Source organism: Microcaecilia unicolor, chromosome 9 (genome assembly GCF_901765095.1).
Source record: "Microcaecilia unicolor chromosome 9, aMicUni1.1, whole genome shotgun sequence".
NCBI lineage: Eukaryota > Metazoa > Chordata > Amphibia > Gymnophiona > Siphonopidae > Microcaecilia > Microcaecilia unicolor.
In genome coordinates this window covers 56036513-56057179 of record NC_044039.1, presented here as the reverse complement: position 1 = coordinate 56057179, position 20667 = coordinate 56036513, and the positions used below count along the sequence as shown (strand labels likewise).

Sequence of the window (20667 nt, the reverse complement as noted above, 5' to 3'; positions counted from 1 at the left end):
GAAACCTTCTGCTCAGTGTGCTGCTGCGGCTAGGAAAGCGAATAGAATGTTGGGTATTTATTAGGAAAGGTATGGAAAACAGGTGTGAGGATGTTATAATGCCGTTATATCGTTCCATGGTGCGACCGCACCTTGAGTATTGTGTCCAATTCTGGTCGCCACATCTCAAGAAAGATATAGTGGAATTGGAAAAGGTGCAGCGAAGGGCGACGGAAATGATATCGGGGATGGGACGACTTCCCTAAGAAGAAAGACTAAGGAGGCTAGGGCTTTTCAGCTTGGAGAAGAGACGGCCGAGGGGAGACATGATAGAGGTATATAAAATAATGAGTGGAGTGGAACAGATGGATGTGAAGCGTCTGTTCACGCTTTCCAAAAGTACTAGGACTAGGGGGCATGCGATGAAACTACAGTGTAGTACATTTAAAACAAATAGGAGAAAACTTTTCTTCACCCAACGCGTAATTAAACTCTGGAATTCGTTGCCGGAGAATGTGGTGAAGGCGGTTAGCTTGGCAGAGTTTAAAAAGGGTTTGGACGGTTTCCTAAAGGACAAGTCCATAGACCGCTACTAAATGGACTTGGGAAAAATCCACAATTTTGGAAATATGTATAGAATGTTTGTACATTTGGGAAGCTGCCAGGTGCCCTTGACCTGGATTGGCCGCTGTCGGGGACAGGATGCTGGGCTTGATGGGCCTTTGGTCTTTTCCCAGAATGGCATTACTTATGTACTTATTACTTATGTCCTAGAAATAAGCAGTGGATTTTTAATCCATCCTAATAATAACTTATGGACTTTTCTTTTAGGAAATTATCCAAACCTGTTTTAAACATTCTCTGGCAATGAATTCCAGAGTTCAGTTACACTTTGAGTGAAGAAATATTTTCTCTTGATTTGTTTTAAATTCCTATGGGCTTTGCTGTATTTGCTGCACGGGAATCACTACCTCGGCTTAGTGAAAGGAGGCTTCCCTGAGTGCCTTTTTACCCTTCGGTCATCTAGTGCCCCATCTGATTCTTTTGCCATCTTTTTGCTTCTAATATACCTAAAAAGCTTTTTATTATATGTTTTTGCCTCCTACACAATCTTATCGTTTATCATTTATTCATTTTACTATACCATTACTTATTGCCAAGCAAATCAGAACGGTTTACAAAGCGAAATTAAATTCCATAAAACAAAAACAATTTTTCCAATTAAACTAAAAACAAGGAACGCCATAAAGTATAGGCATGAACAGACAAATCATCCATACCTAAGAACAGCATATACATCCAACTTAATCTTGATCATACATAATATAATACAAGACCTCTTTGCTTTAGACCAGAACCCTAAGTAGCCTTCCTAAAGAGGAATAGCTGACTTAGATCACAAAAGTCTCTTTTTGCCTTACTTATCAGCACTTTGCATGTGATTTGCCATTCCTTGTGCTGTTTCCTATTATTTTCAGTCCATTCTTCCATTTTCTGAAGGATGTTCTTTATCTCTAATAGCTTCCTTCACGTCCCTGTCTCCATCCCCGTCCCTTCCCCACAGGTTCTGTCCTCGCCCCAGCCCTGTGGGCTCTGTTCTCATCTGCAGAAACCTCGAACACTTGTGATTTTATATTTAAATCTTTTTATTAAAGTATAGAAAGGAACAATATGCTGTGCAACTGTTGTGTATAAATTACAAATAGAGAACAATAATAATAATGAGCAGCTATAATAAACCCTCCCACCACCACCACCTTTCCAACCCTATCAATAGCTGACTTCTACTACCTCAAGGAATCCTAATCCACCCTGTTAAAATGTCCAGGAGTACAAACTACAACCTATTCTGTATGCCCAATGAAGCACTTTTATAATTTTTTTAAATCTGTGGATGAATAAGAAGTCATCAACAATCTCAGGATTCAGTCTGCTGTCTTCCACAGTCCCTCCTGCAATAGAAGATGTCTTCTTAGAAGATGTATAGGATCCCTCATGCAAATTTTAGTAGCTGTGGTCAGCATGTTTGCTTGTTTTTCCAAAAAATAAAAATATTGTCTTCATCTATCAAAAATAAATAACAGTCCAGTTCAATAACAGGATTCAAAATAGAAAGTGACATGGGGACAAAGTTTGTCCCCATCTTCATGGGATCTGTCCCTGTCCTCACCCCGTCCCCGTGGCATCTGTCCCTGTCCCCATCGCCACGGTTACCGCGAGTCCCTGTCCCCGTGTCATTCTCTACCTCACTTTTTAACCATGCCGGCTGTCGTCTGACCTTCCTTCCATCTTTTTTAATACATGGAATATATATCGCCTGGTCTTCTTGGATGGTATTTTTGAATAGCATCCATGCCTGATGTAAATTTTTGACCCTTGCATCTGCTCCTCTAAGTTTGGGGGGGGGGGGGGGGGTTGTTGTTTTTTTTTTACTTTACCCTTCTCAATTTATCATAGTCTGCTTTGTGAAAGTTAAATGCTAAAGTATTGGATTTCCTGTGTGTACTTCAGATATATCAAATCTTATAATGTTATGAACACTGTAATCAAGTGGCACCAGCACTATTACCTCCTGCACCAGATCATACACTCCATTAAGCACTAGGTCTAGAGTTGGTTCCTGATCCAGGTGCTCCATAAAGCAGTCCTTGATTTCATCTAGTAACTTCACCTCCCTGCTTCCTTCAGGGTAGAGAAGTGTAAATTCTGGAGCTTGTTTCAGGGCCTTAGCAGGATCTGGCTCATCTTTTGCAGGGCGTGACTGCAGAGCTCCTCTGATAGGAACACCAGAAAGGTGATTCAAGAACATACATGCCATGCTGGGTCAGGCCAAAGATCCATCAAGCCCAGTGAGGTGAATGAAGGAAGTGGCGGGCCTTCTCTGATTGAGGTGCAGGGTCGATCGTAGTGTCAGGTGACAGTGGGTGAACCTGCTCCAGTAGGCTGTTCTCTTTTCCTTCTATCTCTCTTCCCTATTTAGATTGTAGTTCCTTTCCAATCAATTTACTAGATTGTAAACTGCTTTGACTGTGCCCATAGAAGGGTGGTGTAGCAAGTGAGAACTATAGACATAATAGATCTCAGATGGGACATTGGTATATCATGCCATGCTTTTAAATATTTTCTGCTCTAGTGCTTTTACATATCCCACGATTGTTTTCTTTTCTTTAGGATTTGTGATGCTCTGGAGGATGTAGAATTGTTAAATGATACAAGTTTCTTTTGTTTTGTGGTAGGTAATATTTGATCTCACTCCTCAACAAAAGCACTGGCACAGGTAAGAAATAAACTTAAGATGCTGATAGTATATGTATTACTATAAGTAGGATTGTTGGGGTTGCCTTCTTAGCTTTAGTACTGTACTGCTGGTCCCTTGCTCGAATGTCAGGCAGGAAGGCACCTGTTGTGCATGCATGGTGGGGTCACTGCCTAACAGATATAAACTGACAGTGTACTTTGCATTGTCTGCTCTGGGCTCTGTGGATGATGTCACCTATATGTGAGAATATATGTGTACTGTCCAAGGAGAACACTTGCTACAGGTAAGTAACTTAGCTTTACCAGTGCTACAAACTTTATCATGTTTTGGATTCAGTGTCTCCCTCACTTATGGAATCCCTGTCTTCCTCCTTGAATGCTATCTAGGGGACTTCTTCCATCTTAAAAGGAACACCCATGACATCTACAATACCACCTCAAGGATAGCGGTGGTCTCTATTGCTGCCTGATGAATAGCTTGGCTATGAGGTTCTCAACTACAAGACCATCTAGCAGGTGCCCCATGCCAGGGTGATAACTTATTTGGAGACAAAGTAGAAGACACAGTATCACAGGTCAAGGGTAACTGTTCTACCCTTAGGAAATTTTCAACGTTCCCCCCCCCCCCCCCCTTTCTTACCATACATTGTATAACAGAAGAACTAATTTCCCACCATACCGGAAATCATATCATTCACGGTATTTTCAACATTCAGCATACTGTAAAATATATCATCCCTTGAACCTCAGCACAGCCATCTTTTCAGCATCAGAAACAACATGAAAGTAAAACCCCATTGTCTTCATCGGTACCTCCATCCAAATCCAGCCCTTGTTTTATGACAGTTTACCACTTGGAGGACACATTCACTTTTTCTCAGTTTAATGGCACGACATTACGTTGTACAAGTGGGTTCTTCAAATAATTGCACAAGTAGAATACATTTCACTCAACTCCCCCTGTTTCTCTACTGACTTCCCTAGGAGTTCTCAACAATCAACCTCCTTGCAGACAAGATCACTCACTTCTTCACGCACAGACAGTAGAGCAGGTCCCTCCCCAACCTTGTCCATCAAGGTTTTTAGTCCCACTATTTTCAGAACCCAAAAACGTCAGTAGCATTATGACCCATCCGCAATCTCAGGAAGTTCAATCTGTTTATCCAAAAAGAAAAATTCAGTGTGCATTCCTTACAAATAATCTTGCTACTTCTGTTCCCCATTCGCCTTCATCATTGGAAGTACCTAAATTTCACCTTTCAAAATGTCCACTTTCAATACGAAGTCCTCCCTTTTGCACTCTTCTGCACCCAGAGCATTCACAAAGTGCCTGGCTGTGAAATCAGCTTATCTAAGGAAGAAAGAGACTGTTGTATTTCTATGCATAGTCTATTAGTTTATCTCTGCACAATCCAAACAGGATTTAATCTATGCTCTACATACCACCATGACTACACTTCAATCTCTAGGATTTATCCTGAATCTGGAAAAATCAACCTTAACTCCAACTCAATCTATCCAATTATTGAAGCATATCGAGACACAATCCAGGATCATTCCTTCCTACTACAAAATTGTTGTAATACAATACATCTGATTTCTCACCTTATGCCACTGCAACAATGTTCTGCCGAGACTCTCCTAAAAATACAAGGACATGTGTCGGCAATTACGTAAGTCATTCCTACTGTAAAACTTTGGATGTGTCCTATCCAGTGGGGCTTAAAAGTTCAGTGGGACCAATATCTTCATCCCTCAACCACAAGATTCACTGCAGATCAAAAAAGGCTTCCGCTGATTAGAGAGGCGGGTGATAGGCAGGGAATGGGGTGTTACTCATAAGTAAAAAGTTGAAGTATATTTTGTATTTGATTATGCATTACAAACTCTATTGTGTATTCTTTGTTATGCACTTGGCACATTGTTATGTGTAATTTTGTAATGAGAATGTGTTAGGTGCGCTATGTTCAGAATTAACAATGTTCAATAAAGACTTCTAAAAATTAAAAAAAAAAAAAAAAGGCTTCCACTGGTGGTTGAATCTAAACAACTTGATTGCAGGTGCTTCTTTCAGATTGCCGACTTTAGACATAGTTCTGATCACTGATGCTTCATCCAAGGGCTGGGGAGTGAAGGAACAAAACACATAGTACCAGGGGACCACCCTGGCAGTGAGTGAGAGGTATGAGTTATCTTAACATTCTGGATATCTTACAAACAAACCTCCCTCACTTGCGATCCTTATCCTAACTGTCCATTTACACTCATACATATGCACAATTATGCTGAGAGTAAAGGACAAGGCTCAGATGTTGTTATAAAAAGGTAAAGTTGTTGTTATAAAAAGGTAAAGTTGTTTATTGTACAATACTGGCAGCAAATAATAAATGTAATCAGAGACAATGAATTATGCAAAATCACTCAGAATAATGGTAAGAGTCACAAGTACCTGTCAAGAGAGCTAAGATAGTGCACACTTATCCTGATCCTGAAATTATTTATGTATTTATTTGTAACACTTATACCCCGCGCTTTCCCACTTATTAGCAGGTTCAGTGCGGCTTACATAATAACATAGAATGGATAATAGCTGTAATATAGTGTATAAAGAGGTGGACAATTAGATGTGGGTAAGTATGATGGGTAAGGGAAGAGGGTGGTAGAGGTAGGGAGTGAGAAGAGGGTGTAAATTGGGATAGTGTTTTGTTAATTAAGGAAGAATGTATGATGAGGGTTGAAAGAGGGATGAATTCAGAAAGCAATAAGTAGGGAAGCATATATAAGGTTCTGTCTTATAGTCTGATCCGGGTAGCGGAGATGGACTCCTAATTTAAGTCAAGTCATTTGTATAGGCTTGCTTGAAGAGGTAAGTTTTTAGCACTACTACTACTACTATTTAGCATTTCTATAGCGCTACAAGGCATACGCAGCGCTGCACAAACATAGAACAAAGACAGCAGCTTCCGGAAGGGTAAGTGGTCATTGACTATTCGAATAGATCTTGGTAAGGCGTTCTAGAGTTGGCTGCCTATGACAAAGAAGTTGGATGCATAATATGTTTTGTACTTAATTCCTTTACAGTTGGGAATATGTAAGTTTTAGATAAGTTTGAGAAGATTTAGAGCCGTTTCTGTTTGGAAGGTCAATCAGATTGTACATGTAGCCTGGGGTTTCGCCGTAGATGATCTTATGAATCAGCATGTGGACTTTGAAATTTATTCGTTCAGTAATAGGGAGCCAATGAAGCTTTACATGGAGAGGTGTTTCGCTCTCAAACGCGACTTACCAAAAATAAGTCTGGCTGCCGTCTTTTGGGCGGTTTGAAGTTTTTTCAGGATTTGGGCCTTGCATCCAACGAAAATGCTATTGCAATAGTCAACGTGGGTAAGTACAGTGGATTGGACCAAATTACGGAAGGTTTTTAGGGGAAGATAGGATTTCACGCGTTTCAACATCCACATCATGTTGAACATTTTCTTTGTTGTAGCTTTTGCGTGATTTTTCAGAGTTAGGTGTTTGTCTAATAATACTCCTAAAATTTTTAGGTTGTCAGATATGGGGATGTTAACGTCAGGGGTGTTTTCTCCTTATTCAATTTCGTCTTAAAAGCGTTGGCCCAGGAGGCTAAGATCTTCATTCCATTGATTATTTTATCGGAGATTTCTGCTAAATTGGATTTGAAGGGGATGAAAATAGTGACATCATCTGCGTAAATGAAGGGATTGAGGCCAAATTTAGATAGGGATTTGGCTAGAGGGATCATCATAAGGTTGAAAAGGATCGGGCAAAGAGGCGATCCTTAGGGTACCCCGCATTTTGATGACCAGGGAGACGAGGTTGATGTGGTTGATTTGACTTGATAGGATCTTGAGGTGATGAAACCTTTTATCCATTTGATGATGTTTCCGCCGATTCCAAGTTTGTCAAGTAACTTTGTAAGGATATCATAATTCACCATGTCAAATGCACTAGATAAGTCAAATTGCAGAAGGAGGATGTTGTTTCCAAATGATATTTCATTTTTGAATTTGGATATTAAGGTGAGTAATACCGTTTCTGTGCTATGGGCAGGTCGAAAGCCCGATTGCGACTCATGTAAGATGGAGAACTTTTGTATGAATTCGTTGAGTTAGGTTGTTACTCTGTTTTACAACAGTTTGGTCAGTAGAGGGATAGAGGCTACAGGGCGAAAATTAATTGGTGATGTCATCTGCTGGTTTCTTGGTGTTTTTGGTATAGGTATAAGTAGTATGTTACCATGTTCAATGGGGAAGGATTCCTGTTGAAGGAGGAAGTTTAAGTGAGTGGTGAGGTTTGTAATGAAGCGTGCTGGTGCGTTTTCCATTAGATAGTTGGGGCATGGGTCAAGATGGCAATGTAATTTAGAGAGTTTGGATATTGCTGTGGAAATTTATTCAGTGGTAAGAAAGGTGAAGTTTGTCCAGGAGCGGTTAGCTGGAATTTTGTCCATGTCTGGGTCCAGTTCATCAATGCTGGAATCGTCTTGGGGGATTATGTTGCACAGGTTGATGATTTTGTCTTTAAAGTATTTGGCTAGTTGGTCGGCAGATGGTCAGTTTGAGGATGATGATGTGATTGGGTCTGTGTTGAGAAGATTCTTTATTAGTTGATATTGTTTTCTTATGTCTGTTCCAGTGGTTGTAATCTTCCTTGTATACTAAGATCTCATTGTATACAATGTCTCATCCTGTCTTCACAATACAACACAAACAAACCCAATACCATAAACACCCCAGACTACACCCTTCCGGTCTCAGACAGCCTGAAAATTCTGGGAGTCACAATTGACCGAAATCTTACATTCGAAGATCATGCGAAAAATACAGCAAAGAAAATGTTCTACTCAATGTGGAAACTTAAAAGAATCAAACCTTTTTTCCCATGGGAAGTATTACGCAGCCTAGTACAATCAATGGTGCTAAGTCATCTAGACTACTGCAACGCCATTTACGCCAGTTGTAAAGAATAAATCATTAAAAAGCTGCAGACCGCTCAAAACACAGCAGCCAGACTCATATTTGGGAAAGCGAAATATGAAAGCGCCAAACCTCTAAGAGAAACACTACACTGGCTACCACTAAAAGAACGGATCGCGTTCAAAGTTTGCATCCTAGTCCACAAAATCATTCACGGAGAAGCTCCGACCTACATGTCAGACCTTATAGACTTGCCTGTTAGGAATGCAAAAAGATCATCACGCACATTCCTCAATCTCCACTATCCTAACTGCAAAGGACTAAAATATAAATCCACATACGCTACCAGTTTCTCATACATCTGCACGCAGCTATGGAACGCACTACCGAAGACCATAAAAACAACACAAGACCCAACTATCTTCCGAAGACTACTGAAAACAGATCTTTTCAAGAAGGCATACAATAAGTATCCATCCTAAAGAATAAACAACAACAATATACAGTGGGGGAAATAAGTATTTGATCCCTTGCTGATTTTGTAAGTGTGCCCACTGACAAAGACATGAGCAGCCCATAATTGAAGGGTAGGTTATTGGTAACAGTGAGAGATAGCACATCACAAATTAAATCCGGAAAATCACATTGTGGAAAGTATATGAATTTATTTGCATTCTGCAGAGGGAAATAAGTATTTGATCCCCCACCAACCAGTAAGAGATCTGGCCCCTACAGACCAGGTAGATGCTCCAAATCAACTCGTTACCTGCATGACAGACAGCTGTCGGCAATGGTCACCTGTATGAAAGACACCTGTCCACAGACTCAGTGAATCAGTCAGACTCTAACCTCTACAAAATGGCCAAGAGCAAGGAGCTGTCTAAGGATGTCAGGGACAAGATCATACACCTGCACAAGGCTGGAATGGGCTACAAAACCATCAGTAAGACGCTGGGCGAGAAGGAGACAACTGTTGGTGCCATAGTAAGAAAATGGAAGAAGTACAAAATGACTGTCAATCGACAAAGATCTGGGGCTCCACGCAAAATCTCACCTCGTGGGGTATCCTTGATCATGAGGAAGGTTAGAAATCAGCCTACAACTACAAGGGGGGAACTTGTCAATGATCTCAAGGCAGCTGGGACCACTGTCACCACGAAAACCATTGGTAACACATTACGACATAACGGATTGCAATCCTGCAGTGCCCGCAAGGTCCCCCTGCTCCGGAAGGCACATGTGACGGCCCGTCTGAAGTTTGCCAGTGAACACCTGGATGATGCCGAGAGTGATTGGGAGAAGGTGCTGTGGTCAGATGAGACAAAAATTGAGCTCTTTGGCATGAACTCAACTCGCCGTGTTTGGAGGAAGAGAAATGCTGCCTATGACCCAAAGAACACCGTCCCCACTGTCAAGCATGGAGGTGGAAATGTTATGTTTTGGGGGTGTTTCTCTGCTAAGGGCACAGGACTACTTCACCGCATCAATGGGAGAATGGATGGGGCCATGTACCGTACAATTCTGAGTGACAACCTCCTTCCCTCCGCCAGGGCCTTAAAAATGGGTCGTGGCTGGGTCTTCCAGCACGACAATGACCCAAAACATACAGCCAAGGCAACAAAGGAGTGGCTCAGAAAGAAGCACATTAGGGTCATGGAGTGGCCTAGCCAGTCACCAGACCTTAATCCCATTGAAAACTTATGGAGGGAGCTGAAGCTGCGAGTTGCCAAGCGACAGCCCAGAACTCTTAATGATTTAGAGATGATCTGCAAAGAGGAGTGGACCAAAATTCCTCCTGACATGTGTGCAAACCTCATCATCAACTACAGAAGACGTCTGACCGCTGTGCTTGCCAACAAGGGTTTTGCCACCAAGTATTAGGTCTTGTTTGCCAGAGGGATCAAATACTTATTTCCCTCTGCAGAATGCAAATAAATTCATATACTTTCCACAATGTGATTTTCCGGATTTAATTTGTGATGTGCTATCTCTCACTGTTACCAATAACCTACCCTTCAATTATGGGCTGCTCATGTCTTTGTCAGTGGGCACACTTACAAAATCAGCAAGGGATCAAATACTTATTTCCCCCACTGTACACAATCTATACAAAACCAATTTCTTATCACATGACTGATTAAAATCGCTGAATTTAATGATCAAGTAAGACCACTTTAAACCATGGGCCGAATAGGATCTCTTTATAGTCGATGACCCAAGGACTGTTACAACCTTAATTAATACTCAGTACCTACTTGAAATACCATAACGTATTCTTCTTTACCATATATGTAACCACGTGATATATATATACACCATAATCTGTTCCATTCATGTTATGTTCCATGTTTGTTTACCATGTATGTAAGCACCATGTTTGATTACCATGAATGTAAGCACCTTAACGCAATACTATTTGTAATTTCTGTTACCCGGAAATGGCAACCGCCATTATGGCAAATGTAAGCCACATTGAGCCTGCAAATTGGTGGGAAAATGTGGGATACAAATGCTGCAAATAATAATAATAATCTTTTGGCTTGCTTGATGGTCTTCTTATAGTTTCTTTGTGATTGTTTCCAAGTATTGAAGGTGATGATGTTTCTTGATTTACACCAAATTTTTTCAAGTTTCCTGGTTTGTGACTTTGAGGTTTTTTAGTATGTCGTTAAACCATGTAGAAGGGTTGCTTCTACGTAAAGTTTTGGAGTGTAAGGGGGCTATATCATCCAGAATAATAGGATGCGTAACACCCCAAGCACCCACAGGCACCTACAGTTCACCCTGACAGTTCACTCATGAACACTTGATCCATAGGCAGGTCAAGAACTGATGATGATGGATCAAGATTCAGGAACTCAGGCAGCAGCAGGTGGACTCTCCCAGCCGGGTAAGAGTCTATGCAGACAGGTGATGCCAGATTAACGAGCCTTCATTCTGGTGGCAGGCTCGGAGCCAGCTATTGACTCTTATCTAGGTTCCAGCAGATAACAGCTCACTTGTCAACTAGCTGATAACACATTCAAAGTGAGTGTTTCTATACCCTCTTCCCAAGTCATGGTGCCAGATTAACTGGATCATGATGACCTGAAATCCCTACAATGACATCAAATGCTGATAAAAACAAATGCCATAACAAAAGTTGTTGTTATCAAAGGTGTTTTGCCTTTTATCAGACTGGATGTCTCCATATTGTCTTTGAGGCCTTACACAGTACCAAGCCTCTGCATTAGAGCGGAAAATGGCCAAGTCTGTAAAAGTCAGGTTCATGATGTAGGCCAGTGCTCATTGTAGTGCTATATGCAGGGTTTTGGCCCTATAGGAGCACATGTCCTTCACTGTCGTACTCAAGAACAATAGTTCCACTTTGAAAGTATGCTTCATATCAACATTCTTGAGCTGCAAGCAGTCTATTATGGAATAACAACTTTCCAACACTTGATGGCAAATCTCTGCTTGTGCACACGGACAATCATGTCACAATGTTTTATATAAATGAGGAGGATTGGGATCCCTTTCCCTATGCCAAGATGCACACCATATATGGAGGGGAGGGAATGGCTCTTGTTTATCAGGGTATATAGACAGCATCATGTTTTTGTCCATTTGCATGTAGGGATATTTGATTTCCTTTATAAAAAGTAAGACTATAACCTTGTGCTCTGGGGTTGCATTTCAAATCAAGATTGGTTCACTGTGTTCCTCATTGCTTGAAGGTTTCTCGTCCCAGTTTTCTGATACTTTTAGAACCAAGTTGATATAATTGTTTGGCTTTGTGTTTGCCTAGGCTTTAGTTTCCTTTGCCTTACCATAAAAATAACCTTATCTTCTCTGAGGACAACAGGCAAAATATTCTCACATGTGGGTGCCGTCATCCACGGAGCTTGGTGCGGACACTGCCATAGTGCACTGTCACTTTAAAACTTTGAGCAGTGCCTTCACCACACATGTGCAGGTGCCTTCCTGCCTGACGCTTGAGCGTGGGACCAGCAGTCTAGCGTCTTTCCAAGGAGCAGAGAGGTTGGATTTCTAATCTCTCCTCAGCAGGTTAAACTTTCCTTTTTGGTGCTTTCCGTTTTTTGTGATATTTTTCTCATATTTTTCTTTTCTTTATTAATTGTTCAGTTTATGTATTTTTTCCAATTATTTCATTTTTCTTTTTTTGGCCTTTGAGGCCTTCTTTTGGCCGGGGAGCATTGACCGTTTTTGGGTACGGAACTAGTTAATCTCCCACATCTGCTGTTTTCCCCTCCATGTCAATGAGGGTATTGAGTGACTTTAAGAAGTGTACTCGACGCAATAGGAACATACACAGAAACCAATAACTGGTTTCTTCAGTGCTTAGCTCCAGAGCACTGGGACATACAGTTTGGCCACTGTCAGCGTAAGCATGAAAAACCTTTTGGTTTGGCATCGAGCATGGCAGGAGATTTAGCTTTAGATGTGGAACCTGCGTTGACATCGGTTGCGCCGATGCAACATGAGGAATGTTAGACATTGGACTCAGTGCCAAGATTGCATAAGACCTCTACATCTTCCTCATCTGTGCCGCGTACATCGTGGGATGTGCAACATAAAAAACCTAAGAATCATCGCCATCGTTCTCCCTCCAGGCACTCTTCCACCATCTCCCCTGCATCCTCAGTGCACAGGAAGCATCCATGCCACAGGGATTGCTCTCCTTCTCTACAACTTATTTCTCAGCGAGATCCTCTGAAGTCTTTGAGATCTCCTACACCTGCACAGGCATCACTTTCTCAGCTGGCACTGATACCTTCTCTACAGAAAGAAATCCGGGCTGTGCTCAAACAAGAGCTCTCAGAGCTACTACATATGCAGTCTATTCAGGCACACATGCTCCCCCATCGTTATGCCCTTAGTATAATTTTCCATAGTTCTTCTCCTGTACAGTTTCATAATTATAAATATACATGGGATTGACCCATAGAATTGTTGCTACCACCTTGTTGTATAATGCAACCTTATGACTACTATTTGCTTCTTAGTGCTCATAATTGCATGGCTATGACGGTAAAGTTAGGCCCAAGAATTCCAACCTGCTTAGGGATTCTGGATACCTGTAACCTAAGACAGCCTACAATCAGAGTACTAATCATATATTTGTTGAGCCCATAACAATGCTTAATCGAAACCACTATTCCTTCCCAAGACCACTGAGATAGATACATTAGATTATCTCCCCATGCACTATGCAACAGATACAATGGAAGCCATAGAAAGACCTGTAACTATATAGTAGTATGATACACCTAGGATTGCTACTATCAACAAATCAATATTGAACAGGCTCATCAATGCTAATCCATATATAACCTGCGAGGCTATGTACAATCTGCTCACATTGATACCTACACTTATTTTATGGAACTATGCTTGCAAAATCAATAGGATAAGCCTGATGGATTTTGTAGATGAACCCATAGGTCCCATTCATAAAACCTTTCTTACCACAGGTTTGAGCAAGTCTCAAGAGGGGTGACATCATGATTGAGGCCCAAGGGATTGGGTAATATAAAGGGAATTCCATACGCCCCAAATAATATATATGGTGGCGGGCCCAGTCATAGAGCTCAGGCTATTACAGACCTTGGCTGAGTCAGAAATCTGATGGCTGACATAACTGGGAGGTTACTGGAAAAGTATGGCCTAGTTTGTAGCCCGGATTGAGGCCTAAATAAGCTAAATTAGGAAAAGTTAGGTCAATAGATATGGAAACAAAATGGAGGATTTCAGCACAAGATGGAAGCTGTATCTGTTACAAAGTGGAATTTTCTCTAATGTAAGTTAGAAAAACAAGTTGAGAAATGAGTGAGTCATGCCAGGTGCAAAGAAAATAGGGAACTAGCTGTCCAAGAGGGGAGGGGGACTTTCCTGTGAGCAAGATCGTGGTCAGCCAGTTTGGAATTTACATTAGAGTCAATGGAATGCATTGGTTTTCTATGTACTCGAAATTGTATATAAGTGAGGGCAAAAACTGAGCATTTTAGAAGACCTTCTGACTTGCTACACGAAGTGCTGTCCGGCCGTCCATTTATCTGCTTGTATTCCTGGTGTCCACAGTTCGAGCGTCTCAGCAGATCACAGCTCAGCAGGTGTTCAGACTGTTGGGGCACTTGGCCTCTACAGTACATGTAACACCCATGATACATCTTCATATGAGATCAGCTTAATGGACCCTTGTTTTCCAGTGGTATCAAGCTACAGGGAATCTGAAGGATATGATCCAACCATCCACCGATTTTCTAAATTCTCTTCAGTGGTGGACAATCTGGTCCAATTTGACCATGGGACGACCATTCCAAATTCCGCAGCCACAAAAGGTGCTGACAACAGATGCATCCCTCCTAGGGTGGGGAGCTCATGAAGATGGGTTTCACACTCATGGAGCCTGGTCCTCCCGGGAAACAGGTCTTCTGATCATCCTCCTGGAACTACAAGTGATCTGGAATGCTCTGAAGGCTTTCAGAGATTGGCTGTCCAATCAAATCATCTTGATTCAAACAGACAATCAGGTTGCGATGTATTACACCAGCAAGCAGGGGGGCACCGGATCTCTCCCTCTGTGTCAGATGTGCCTTTGGGCACGCCGTCACGGCATGTTTCTGGCAGGTGTAAACAACAGTCTGGCTGACAGGCTGAGCAGGGTAATGCAACTTCACGAGTGGTCGCTGAATATGGGCATAGCCAGAAAGATCTTGCGAGCGTGGGGCACCCCCCTGGGTGGATCTATTTGCCACTCAGATCAATCACAAGCTCCCTGAGTTCTGTTCCACGCTTCAGGCCCACCACGGACTAGTGTCAGAAGTCTTTCTCCTTCATTGGGGAACAGGCCTTCTGTATGCGTATCCTCCCATACCTCTGGTGGGGAAGACTTTGCTGAAACTCAAGCAAGACCGTGGAACCATGATTGCACCCTTCTGGCCCCGTCAGATTTGGTTCCCTCTTCTTCTGGAGTTGTCCTCCGAGGAACTGTGGAGTGTTTTCCATCCCTCATCACTGAGAACGAAGGGTCGCTTCTACATCCCAACATCCAGTCTCTGGCTCTCACAGCCTGGATGTTGAGACCTTAGAATTCACCCCCTTGGGTCTTTCAGAGGGTGTCTCCTGAGTCTTACTTGCTTCCAGGAAAGATTCCACGAAGAGGTGTTACTCTTTCAAATGGAGGAGGTTTGCTGTCTGGTGTGACAGCAAGGCCCTCGATCCTCTCTTGTCCTACACAGACCCTGCTTGAATACTTTCTACACTTGTCAGAGTCTGGTCTTAAGACCAACTCCATAAGGGTTCACCTTAGTGCAATTAGTGTTTACCATCAGCGTGTAGAAGGTCAGCCTATCTCTGGACAGCCTTTAGTTGTTCGCTTCATGAGAGGTTTGTTTTTGTCAAAGTCCCTTGTCCAACCTCCACCAGTGTCATGTGATCTCAATGTCTTTCTCACCCAGCTGATGAAAGCTCCTTTGGAGCCACTGAATTCATGCCATCTGAAGTACTTGACCTGGGAGGTCATTTTCTTTGTGGAGTCAGTGAGCTTCAGGCCTTAGTAGTGGATGCACCTTACACTAAGTTTCATCACAACAGAGTAGTCCTCCGCTTGCACCCTAAGTTCCTGCCGAAGGTGGTGTCAGAGTTCCATCTGAACCAGTCAATTGTCTTGCCAACATTTTTTCCCCATCCTCATTCCCACCCTGGCGAAAGCAGCTTGCACACCTTGGACTGCAAGAGAGCATTGGCCTTTTACGTGGAGCGGACGAAGCCCTTCAAACAGTCCGCCCAGTTGTTTGTTTCTTTTGATCCCAACAGGAGGGGAGCTGCCATCGGGGAAAAAACATAATCTCCAGTTGGCTAGCAGATTGCATATCCTTCACGTGCCCAAGCTGGGCTGACTCTGGAGGGCCATGTTACGGCTCATAATGTTAGAGCCATGGCTGCGTCGGTGGCTCACTTAAAGTCAGCCTCTATAGAAGAGATTTGCAAGGCTGCAACGTAGTCATCAGTCCACACATTCACATCTCACTACTGTCTTCAGCAGGATACCCGATGCAACAGTCGGTTTGGGCAGTCAGTGATGCAGAACCTGTTTGGTGTTTAGAATCCAACTCCACCCCCTAGGCCTATTTTTATTCTGTTCCAGGCTGCACTCTCAGAGTCAGCTAACTGTACATAGTTTCAGGTTAACCTATGATAATTAGCCTGCTTGTCCTCGGAGAAAGTGAAAATACTTACCTGTAACAGGTATTCTCCGAGGACAGCAGGCGGATTATTCTCACAATCCCTCTCACCTCCCCTTTGGAGTTATTTGTTATGCTTTTTGATTTAACTGAGGTACTCGCTCGCATAGTGGGTGGGAAGTCAGTCCGCATGCGCGGTGCAGAAGACTGTAGCAAAACTTTTTTGTTTTTGCTATAGCAAAATGCTGGTTCTCGGGCCGACACAGACGTCAACCCACGTGTCAGAATAATCAGCCTGCTGTCCTCGGAGAATATCTGCTACAGGTAAGTATCTTTGCTTTACCTCCAGTTGTATACAATATCCACTTAACCACATTCTTCCTGTTTATATGGGAGAGCCTTCACATAGATTTCTTTCACTTGAGCAATGTGTTGTCCAGTATTTCTAGTTTGGGGGGATTTTGTATTCTGTCCATCTATAGAGTGGGATGAGTGAAAGGAGAAATGTTCTTTAGCTGGACTTGATAAGATCCCCTTTGAGTAGTTAACTCTGTATCTGTCACTGTGTAAAAATTTCAGAATAGCCCAATAAGTAACTGGGTGAATCACACTTAAAAACGAAAAAGAAGTAGGGGGGGGGGGGGGAGTTCCAAAATGGCCGCTGACTGAGAGACGTGTTTTAGAGCTCCTCCAGATTTTACTGTTACTCTCTAATTACCTTGTAATGCCGAAGAGAAGGGGCGGAGCTGCTGTTACTGCAGCCCAGCAGCAAAGACCTTTGATATCTTCTGGCTTGATTGAATCTTATCTGCAACGAGCTCAGGTTTCAACAGCAGCGTCGTTGAGCAGTTCGCTGGAACAGCCCAGGATAGGAGACCAGGAGCTGAATCTTGAACTGGAAGTTTCTTTGAGCCCCGACGCAAGGGCCCCTCCTCCCCAGCCTGTGAGAAGTAGTTCTCCGGTGGCGGCGTCCTTAGCCCTGAATACCGAAGTGTTACAGGGTGGAACTGGACGGGAGGCAGTGTTAGCCTTAACGGAGAACGTGGGAGATTTGTCAGCTTCTTCCCTGTTATCTCACACTGCCGGAAAAACACAGGAGGAGTTGCGAGGGACATTGGAAGGTGAGAAACATGTTTCACAGGAAGAGAGTTTGAGAGCATTGCATTTGCTAAACTTTTTCAGAAACCAGATGAAGTGACATTGGACAATCTATGGCAGTTGATTGCAGAAATGGGGAAGTTTTTGTGCCCCCAGATGAGGAAAATAAGAAATGAAGTTGTGATATTAGATGGGAAGGTAACAGAAATTGAGAATGAGGTGAAAAGAGTTAAAGCAGATTTGGCTAAACAGGAAAAGGATGTTTTAGAGTTGAGATCACAGCAAACAACAATGCTTAAAGACTTGGTTAATTTAAGGAGAAAATCAGAAATGCTGGAAAATACTTCAAAATCTAATAATCTGTGTTTTATAAATTTTCCGTGACAACCACTTATCTCCCCTCGGGAGATGCTAAAAAATTACCTAGGAGAAATTCTAGAGATAGAAGATAAAGATATGCCACCCTTTTCACAGGTTTGTTATATACCTGTGAAGGGTTTGGATCCTTTACAAAGGAATAATATTCAGAATGCGCAACCATTGGATGTTTCTGCCCTTCTTGAAATGTCGGATTCAGAACAGATAACACCAACTACTATGTTGGCCACAGTAGCGTTACCTTCGGACAAGATCTGGATTTTAAAGAAGTTTTTTTCAGAATAAAGAAAAAAAACCTTTCGTGGTTTGCAAACTCGTGTTTTTCCAGATCTAGCGAGGGAAACGCAAAGGCGACGACAAAAGTTTTTACAGATGAGACAGGAGACACGTCAACTTGGTGCAACTTTTTACCTTAAATATCCTTGCAAATATTTAATCTCCTATTAAGCCGTGAAAAATATGTTTATTTTGATCCTGACCAATTGTCATCTTTTTTAACATCTAAGAGAGCTCCTAGTTAAGTAAAGTTGAATAGAAACTCGTCTGTATCTCAAAATTTGATTTATAAAGTTTACCTGTTTTCTCCTATTTAGGAATCTTGGACTCCTGTTGTGGACTTCAAATGAAGCTATAATATTTAATTTGTGTTATGAATAACATCTTTAGATTTAATTGTAATAGTGGATTTTTCTTTACAAGTTTATACTTGTTTACTATATATAAAAACGATAAATAAAATATAAAGAAAAAAAAGAAGTAAGGGGGGGGACCAATAAAGAATACATTTAAAAAATAAATAAAAAGGAACCTAAGAATTGAAGAATTTGTGATTTATTTATTTGTTGCATTTGTATCCCACATTTCCCCACCTATTTGCAGGCTCAATGTGGCTTACATTGATCTGTCATGGCAATCGCCATTCCAGAGTGAAAGATACAAGTGGTATTACATAAAGAACATAAGTAATAAAGTAGAATTAAGCAAACAGTTACAGAGAGATCAAATTTGGACTAATAGATACAGTGGTAATGCATTACAGTTCATATGGTACGTTAAAGTTCAAAAAATGGGTCGGTGCTGTATGCCTTGTTGAAAAGGTAAGTCTTCAGTAATTTCCGAAAGTTGGTTAAATCGTCCATCTTTTTCACGTCAAGTGTTAATGCGTTCCAAAGCTGCCTACTTAGATAGGAAAAGCTCGTTGCATGTGTTAATTTGTATTTTAGTCCTTTGCAGCTGGGAAAATATAGGTTCAGGAATGTGTGTGCTAATCTTTTAGTATTCCTGGGTGGCAGGTCTATGAGGTCTAACATGTAGACCGGGGCATTTCCGTAAATGATTTTGAGGCATATTTTCAAAGCGCTTAGCCTTCCAAAGTTCCATAGGTTTCTAAGTGCTTTGAATATATGCCTCTTTGTGAACCAGAGTGCAGACCTTGACCGTAATACGTTCTTTAAGTGGAAGCCAATGTAGTTTCTCTCTTAAGGATTTGGCACTTGCTATTTTGTTTTACCAAATTTGAGTCTGGCTGCAGTATTTTGGGCTGTTTGGAGCTTGTTGATGATGAGTTCTTTACAACCAGCGTAAAGTGCATTGCAGTAGTCAAGGTGCCTTAGTACCATTGATTGTACCAGACTACGAAATATTTTCCTTGGGAAGAAAGGTTTTACTCTTTTGAGTTTCCACATTGAATGGAACGTTTTTCTTGTTGTATTCTTCACATGGCTTTCAAGTGTAAGATTTCGGTCAATTGTGAATTTTAAGGCTGTCTGGTACGGGGAGGGTAAGATCTGGTATGATTATAGTGTTGAATTTACTCATGTTGTGTTGTGATGAGAGGATAAGACATTGTGTTTTATCTGCATTAAGTTTTAGTTGAAATATCCACCCAAGAGTTCATGATTTGGAAACTGTGGTTGATTTCATTAGTGATTTCTTTTAGATCATGTTTGAACGGGATATAGATTGTGACATTATCTGCGTAAATGTATGGGTTGAGGCCATGGTTGGATAGCGATTTGGCCAGAGGGTGTCATCATTAGGTTGAAGAGGGTCGGTGAAAGTGGTGATCCTTGGGGAACTCCACATACTGGTTTCCATGTTAAAAATTAGATTGACTTATTGCTGTTACCTTACCCATTGTCTCCATCATTGGTTTCCTCAGACTTCTGCATTATGCTGGAGAGGTTGTGGAGTTCAGGGCACCATGATTCACATTTGGTGGTCATGCCCGAAAGCCATTGCATTTTGGAAATCCATCCTCTTCCAGGTATTGTGGATACCTGGTTTGAGAGTTTCTTGGGATTATCCTGTTGAATAGAGCTATCCCAGGACTTCGAAAATATCAGACTTCGCTGATGCGCCAACTGCTACATGTGACTAAGCTCACCTTAAGCAGTTGCTTGGAAGACACCAGGGATTCCACTTATTGCTAAGTGAAGATCTCGACTTTATACTGTATATAAATTGAAGAAACTAACTGCTCTTAGGCAAAATTCTTTTAAGACCTGTATAAAGGTTTGGGGATCTGTGTTTAATTTGAGTTTTGTGGGTGAGTGAGACCTGGCTTGGCTTTTCTTGTGTGGTTATGCTTTAGGGCTCCAATGTCTGAGGTTTTTTTTGTCTTTGTTTTCCTCTTTTTCTCCTTCCTCCTCCTATGTTTCTATTTTTTCTTTAGTATTGTTTAATTAAAACAAAACTATACTTATTAGAGGTTCCCTTAGCTTCGAGAACAGGTTGTGTTTTTCCTTAAGCAGATTGTGCATTGTACTTGGATGTATTTCTCTTTGTTCACTGTAATAGACCTCGTTAAAATAAAAAAAAAAACTACATTA

The 20667-nt window shown here is 41.7% G+C and overlaps 1 protein-coding gene across 6 annotated transcripts in view; it reads left to right on the top strand.

Moving 5' to 3' along the window:
• ERGIC2 (ERGIC and golgi 2) overlaps positions 1-20667 on the top strand; it is a 425675-nt gene that overhangs the window by 196527 nt on the left and 208481 nt on the right. For all 6 annotated transcript variants that reach the window (XM_030214639.1, XM_030214641.1, XM_030214638.1 and 3 more), the window contains one exon: positions 3216-3256. In XM_030214639.1, coding sequence (XP_030070499.1) covers positions 3216-3256 — 41 coding nt within the window. The remainder of the gene's footprint in view (positions 1-3215; positions 3257-20667) is intronic.